This window comes from Vigna unguiculata, chromosome 11 (genome assembly GCF_004118075.2).
Source record: "Vigna unguiculata cultivar IT97K-499-35 chromosome 11, ASM411807v1, whole genome shotgun sequence".
NCBI lineage: Eukaryota > Viridiplantae > Streptophyta > Magnoliopsida > Fabales > Fabaceae > Vigna > Vigna unguiculata.
In genome coordinates, this window is record NC_040289.1 from 26,070,262 (window position 1) to 26,078,075 (window position 7,814).

General features: G+C 36.5%; 1 protein-coding gene across 1 annotated transcript; it reads right to left on the reverse strand.

Moving 5' to 3' along the window:
• Window positions 1-1,875: 1,875 nt before the first annotated feature.
• On the reverse strand, window positions 1,876-7,593 carry LOC114168238 (50S ribosomal protein L1). The gene is made up of 10 exons (XM_028052985.1): window positions 6,987-7,593; window positions 5,076-5,153; window positions 4,477-4,518; window positions 4,307-4,409; window positions 3,812-3,879; window positions 3,679-3,723; window positions 3,477-3,584; window positions 3,297-3,384; window positions 3,045-3,091; window positions 1,876-2,162 (listed from the first exon to the last, which is right to left on the reverse strand). The coding sequence occupies exons 1-10, from the start codon at window positions 7,542-7,544 to the stop codon at window positions 2,085-2,087; spliced, it is 1,215 nt and encodes a 404-aa protein (XP_027908786.1). The 5' UTR covers window positions 7,545-7,593; the 3' UTR covers window positions 1,876-2,084.
• Window positions 7,594-7,814: the final 221 nt, after the last annotated feature.

Here is a 7,814-nt window from a genome sequence, read left to right on the forward strand (position 1 = left end):
TTGCTCCCTCCTCCAGCAAATCCCTCTGCGATGGCAATTAAATCTCCCTTGGTAGCCACCTCATACTTCTTGTGGGTTTTATCGCCTCAGCCACTGTTGTATTTCCTGCCTTCATCATAACAATGATGTTTGAAAAATGTCTCCAATACTCCCTCCTTGAGCAATCGCTTGATCTGAGCTCTCAAAGTGTAATAGCTATCGCTTGCGAACATACCTACCTCTGGGAAGACATAGTGATGAGGTACGACTTCTGATAGTATCTCCTCCGAGAAATTCTAGGAATCCATCTGCAACTCATCTTCCGGGTGGGCTGCACCATGTCCTTTTGTAGGGTTGTGACAGACTCTTCTAGCGCACGTCGTGCCTCTTCGTTTTCCCTTCTCATGTCTTGATGTTGTCGTTGGAACTCTTTTGCCTTTACACGGGCTTCCTCGCTCTATCTTCTCAAGTCTACGATCATCTCCATCAATTGGTAGACTAAAGGCTCCCCTAACCCTTCTCTTTCTATCATCCTCCTATCTCCTACTCTTCGGATATCTTGTAGTGTAGGAAAAAGTTTACCTACCTCACAATAAGCACAAAAATATTCTAGAAAAAAGAAAAAATAAGATTAGCGAAACATTCAAAAATGTGATATGCCTCTCTCAGGTCGTCTTATCAATCTCCCCTAACTTCTGGGTTTCCTTTCCTTAATTGTCTTCTTGTCAATTTTTTCTCTACCTTTATAATCAATGTAACGGTTGTCAACCCAATCGGCCTTGGGTCTGATTAGGCCTAACACCACAATTTCTATGAAAGAATTATGTTACACTTTTCACTTAAATAATCTCAATGGTTCATCTAAAATAAAGATTAAAGTTCACATAAAAAATAACTTCTACTTTTATATCTTAATTACCAAAATTCAAGTAATCAATAACCAACTCTATATCTGGTTTAGGTTTATTATCTTTTCTATAATTTAACCTTTGGTTAAAGGGTCAAAAAGCCTATTAATGCACATTGATCCCACAAAAAGTGTTCATCCAATTATTTTGTGTAGATGAATCTCCTCTTTATTTTCATCAGGAACTCGGCGGTCAATTCTTGAAAATTAAACTCAGCTTTCCAAGAATAATTTTTCCATTTTAAGAATGTCACCCTAATAAGTGAAGTTAGCATATGTATTTTTCTTACGAAATAAGTATGAATTTGGCAGCTGCCTAATGCGATAAAGTAAAGGTTAAAATTGGAAACATGCATGGATTCTCGTTGACTTAGATTAGAAATTGGGTTAAACATTTAAGATTCTAATCAGACATTTTTACGAAATTTATATTTGCGTATAAACCAAAGAATCCAATTAAATTATCATCCCTATGCTTAGTAGTGGGAAGATATAAAAGTCTCTTCCACTGTAATGTAATAGTCACGTTGACTATCATCATGAAACTCAGAAAAATATGCGCTGACAAAAAATTGGAGGGAAATAATCTAAAGTCAATGTGAAATCATATGCCGAAATGGAACAAAGTGGCGTTATTGAATTGCTTCTTTTTGCTACTTTTTTTCTTTCTCATTGGCCTTCCCTTGCCTTGGGGAATACAACAATTAAATTTTGGGAACCATAATTGCTGCACGAGGCATGGGTTTGGTGTTTGGTATGTTTTCTTAATTTTTGTTAAAAACCAAACAGGCATTTAAAAAATCATTTGCATTCACCACTGCAAAATATAACCACAGTACTTTTTTAACACATCAACCCCAAAAAGTCTATTGGCATATAAAAATCAATTTGCATATGATCAGTAAACTTAGTTTATAGAGAAACAATAAACCATTAAATCAAAGGGTTAGGTGGTAATGCTTTAAATGAATTAATTTGGTAAGCCATGATTTTAGGTGGTGCAATGAGGGAAATGATACACTACCAGAAAATTCAACAAGCTTAAAAAATTAGAGTACAATGTCAAAATTTTCGCTTATTGTCACATACATCACTAAACACCTTACAAAATCAATGGTAATGAACAAAAATACTACGATATATGTTCATCTAAAGTTGGATTCATGTTGAATGCCTACATTTGACATATCCACGTGTATCATACCACATGCGTTTTCTTGTAGTTATCTGCAGCTTTGGATAATGATTGTATTGATACAGGAAATCCTGGGCCCATCTGCATCCATAGGATAGTACAATATAAATTAAACGCTACAAAAATGAGACAAAATGCATAATCACTGCAACGGATGACACTAGCAAATTTTCATCTTCATTGCTCCCGTTTTACATAACTCCCTCTCGTGTTTCACTTACCCTTTTCACAGCACAAGTTGAATCCCCTACCTTAATCACTAATTTCACTTCTATCTCCCCACATAGCAATCATGACATTTCACGAATCTATGCAAGGGGTACCTTTTTGCATTAAAAAAATTATGAGATCTAATTTAGCACGAGTTTGATATCAGAAATAACGAACTCTCTCTTATCTTCCACCACACTCCCTTTTTAACATTTCCATCATTAATTCTCAGGTCTCCAGTTTAATTTTTCACCCAATTCTTTTAACTTCAAAGTAATCTGATTGCATTGCTGCTCTAAATCGATTGAACTTCCTCAAGGCAACCTTACACCAAATCGATTGAATTTCCACTATTATGTCTCCCTTACTCCTATACCATGTTTTACAGATAGTCTATCGGAGGGGTTAAATCAGAGCAACTAAATGCATCCTAAATACATTGGAGTCAACAATGAGATGAGATGAGAGACAAGGGACTTGTGACAAACAGCGAGCAAATCAAAACCCCTGATGTTATATTTTGCATAAAACAATAACAACCAAGCTTTTCCCACTAGGTGGAGACGGTTTGCATACTGAACACTAAAAATATTGCCAATATGAGTTTACGTTCTGTTTTCAGAAGGAAACAGGGGAGGACACACCCAATGTTTCCTTCAGTATCATTAATGTGAAATGCAATAATGAAAGGGTAGGTTTCAATCTTACATACACAAAAAAAAATGAAACAAAAAATGAGATACAGGAACTTACCGTGCTGCTTATATGGACAGACAGCACATACCCAGCATATTTGGAAGCTGAATAACAAAGAGAATTATAAGATAATGAAAGTAACCATAGAATATAAAATTTGTGATCATGTGTATACCAACTTAAAGTGCTATGGAACTTTTTGTAAATAAGTTTGTGGGGAGGGGAGATAGATTATCAGTTGTGATCTGACATCTTTCTTTTTATCGAAAATAGAGAGAAGGGAAGCATAAGGACGTATGTGCTACTTACTCTTCTTTAAGCCAGCAGGCTTCGCAAGCAATACAGCATTCATAAATGCACTAATATTCTCCCGTAGAGCGTCTTCTTTGTAGCTTACCTGTGGATATTATTGGAAGCACAAAGCACCTTATACAACACACCTATTGCACGTAACCAAGTCTATAAGGAGTTGGAAGAACACCACAGTACCTTTCCAAGTCCCACATGCAAAATTGATTTACTTTCCATTTTAAACTCCACACGACCCTGTCTTAACTCTTTCAACTGCCCTGCAATATCACTAGTGAGAGTACCTAGCTGTAGATCATATAAAAACAACCGAACAAGAGTTACATACAACCCACATATTCCTAGACTTAAAAAGAATGCCAAAAGATGTTGATGAACTAACCTTCTTATCTGGCATCAGTCTGCGCTTTCTAAGGTATTGTGCTATCTGCATAGTTCATATAAGCTTTAGAAGAAAAAAACTATTAATTCAGGTGATTTTACAAGTATAGGACCATTTAAATTAAAGAAAAAACCTTTCCAAGTTGAGGTGCCATTCCAGGAGACGAGAAGCATTTGTCAACTTTGAGCTTATTTTTACCACCTATAAGTTGTATATAAGCTATAATTAGATGTGGATAGAGTATAGAAGTTTCATATTCTTGGAATGAAAAGGAAACTTCTAGTTGCTAAGGCCCCAAGGACACAGAATATTCCATAAATGCACAGTTGAGTTACAGTCAAAGTGTCTTAAGCACATTACAAACAAACTTAATGCTACAAGTTTGCCTAAATTAAAACATTAGGTTTAGGTGTGTGCACAACATATAGAACAAAGGAGAAAAATAATTGCAGATAAGCAAGCATATACTAGAAGTGAGTATGCACAGCTAAAAGCAAGAAAAGCAAGAATGGAACCAAAAACGCAAGGGACAATATGCACTGCACAGTTGCTTTTCACAAATATAGTATGGGAAAAATCTATCAAAATGATGTACAAGATTACTTGTAGAAAGAGATCAGTTCATTACTAGCAATCTCCTCAATAAGCTCTTTACCACCAACTATATCAGCTCCGGCAGCTTTAGCTTCCTCTGCCTCAGCCCCTTCTGCAAAAACAGCCACACTGACGGCCTGGAAGGTATGGATAATTAGACGACAAACCTACCATTATATCAATTGCTTAACATTCATAACTTACCTTGGGAGCACCATGAGGCAGAATCACAGTACCACGAACTGCCTGCCACAGTTGAAATCATTATCTTCTAAAGCAAAGAATTGATGAAACAGCATATGTAGTTTTACAGAGAAAAATGGGCAAATAACAGTGATTCAGGATGTATGAGCACAAAAAAGTGTTTTACAGATAACAATATTTAAAAAATTTTGTAGAATATGTTTGGTAGTCTTTGAAGGGATTTTCCAAGATAATTCACTTAACATAATAATAATAATAATAATAAATTTCACAGCATTTGATGCTTAGGGAACATGAAAAGGCTATGTTTTTGAAGATAATACTTCCTTCGGTACTAGAAACAAATGTGTACACTTTTTTGTCCTAATTATAAGAAACATGGGATCCCTTCAAAAGTATTAATTGCTAATTTCTTTTCATAGCCTTAATTTATTGTGGATGTATTTTAGCATATTAATGATGCAATTTGTTGAACATGACAAACCTATGGAGCCTCAGGTTTACATGTCAAATTCAAAATTTATATGTTGTTGAAAGAAAGAATCACTCAAGCAAACCAACATATTCAAAACGAGGAAAAGGGGGGAAACGATGAATACCAGTTCTGTTCGCTTTGAATCAACACCCAATCTTATATGTGCTTCAACAGTTTCATCAAACTTTGCCTTGGCATTGGCCTGAACAATATGTAACTATATTAAATGACAGCAACTAATGGAATATTCAAGAATAGGGATGAGCTAATCCAATCAATGACCCAAAAGGATGGATTTAGGCAATTTAGCTATACTAACAATTCATTATTTTAGCATCAAGGTTATCAAACTCAAGAATTAGTATAAATTTGGACAAGATTTCATAGACTCATTGTAAACTCAAGAGGCAAAAGAAATATTCAGGACATTTACACATAACATGATACTTGAAAACAACAACAATTCAACATTTCAACTCCACAATAAACCAAAGTAACAAACGAAACAAAAATATATACATTTCACAGTACATTATTATTAAATAAGAGTAAAATATATAAGTGATCAAAGCATAAAAATTTCAAAAACACAAGTGCTTAGGGTGAAAACATTTCACAAAGGAGTTCATTTCTTCCAATCAACTATGGGCTCAGTGGGGGCCAACAATTATACTTGATTTCAAACTCACCAACTCATTTCTTAACTTCAGAGCTTACACGAAATTAAAGAATTTACCCAAGTTTGTCTGTAAAAGAGTTTGACAGAGTTAACTCATTTTCTCTACCTAGAACAGTAAACTTGTAAAAGTTTACCAGTTAAATAGAGAGTTTGACAACATTGTTTAGTACTATTTATTATTAAGAAAATGGCACAGATTGGTGAGAGGGTATGTGCCAATAGTGATTGTAATAACTCACAAAATAATAGATATCTGAAATTAAAAACTAGGCAGGGGGATGGTGCTATACAGAATACTTTTGTAACACATACCTTCGTACTGCATGCAATGTTGCAAACATATCACAGCTATGAGCACAGATATACAGAATCAGACAAAAAAACAACAGTTGCTATAATTAAAAACTTGTAACAATTTTATACTTTCCAAATTGGTCTCCCTAACAAGGAAAAAAGTCCCATAAGTAAACAGCGCAGTTTTTTATGTGTATTAAAAATTTGTAGCAGCAGACTTTATAAATTTATTGCAATAAGTACTCGTTTTTTTCTCCAGGAACTCACATGCCAGATTGCAAACCTGAAAAATGCAGTTTCAGTCTCCTAAAATGTATAATCTAGGCGTAAATTACTGTATGACAATCTACCACACTTACAGATAGCAAAAATGACCAACCATGACTACTGTATAAGTCACTTTAACAGCCTCAACAGAGGCACTTTGCATAAAATTCTGAAAGAGAAAACAACTTACAAGCTCTTTCACAAAAGGAAACAGATTAGAAATTCCATAGAGCTTACTATGACACCCTCAAATACCCCAGTAATTTTTATATAAATTTTGTGCATCACTCTCTCATTGGAGGATACGAGACATCTTGTTTCACGTGTAATTTCTAATACAGCAACTTGTTCCTAATAACCAACAATCCAACTACGGCATTACCCAAAGCTCCAACAAAAGTACTACTTAATAGACACATAAGGTGTACAAATTAAGCTAGAAAGAATTATCAGCAAAAAAAAATGTCCACATACAACAACAAAGTCTTATTCCATTAGGTGAGGTCAACTACTCAAATCACACAATGCAATTTGGCTCAGTTAAAGGACCAAAGTTTAGCCATGTTATTCATAAATCATGTTAAGCAGTGCCTAAGTACTACACAAATTCCTCAAACTAGTCTCTGAACATTAAGAAACTAATATAATGGATATTCAACAATACTTCAGTGACTACTTTTATAATTTCATTACTTCAAGGACCACTTTAACAGAAAAAATAATAATCGAGGAACCAAACATTTGGTTAGTCACTCGAACCTATTTATAATTTGAACTAATGGCTTTTGTTTTCACCTTAACTTGGCGAATGGCTTCTGCTAAATCAAGCGGAGACGGCTTCTCGTTCTTTTTGGGCTTAATCAGAAGCGGAAACGGCACCTTCTTCCGCTCCTCTTCGGTGGCCTTCGCCATTCTCATCCTCAGCTCATTCACCGCCTCGATCTTCTTCCTCTCAATCTCCTCCCCCTCGTCCGCCACCTTGTCATCGGGGAGAGGCGCCACACGCGGGGCGTACGACACCACTCCAATCGACGGCGCGTCCTTCACGTATCGGATGTCCTCGCGCGTCCACGCGCGCTGCGAGTCCGACGGCGGGCGGAGAGATTGCGGTTCGGCAGGTGGTGGTGAGGATTCCGACGAGGGTTCTGGCGGCGGGGGCTTGGGCTTGACAGGGTAGGAAACTGGTTGGATGGGGATGGGTTGGGAGGGTCTGGTGGGAGGGTTTGAGTTTGATTCGGAGGAAGAGCAGAGGGATCGGTGAGAGGTGAGAGAGAAAGGAGAGTGTGAGAAAGAAGCGCGTTTGGCGAGGGAATGGCGGCGAGCTTGGGAGAGAAGAAGCTTGAGTGCCGCCATAGCTGAAGAGTGTGAGAGAGAGAGTGAGAGAGGTTTTAGGAAATGGGGTTAGTGTGGTGGGGAAAGAGGGGAGCAGGGTAAGTTGGTTCGGGTCCTGAAAAACCCGGAATTCTAATACGGGCTTTTGTTAGTTAATAGGGAAAATGGGTATGAATCGGGTCAATTATCAAACCGTTTGATTTCTGATGGGTTACAAGGTTAAAAAAACAGATTTATTAACTAATAACGACTCAACTAATTTTATAATTTTTAACATTTTTTTTTAACAAC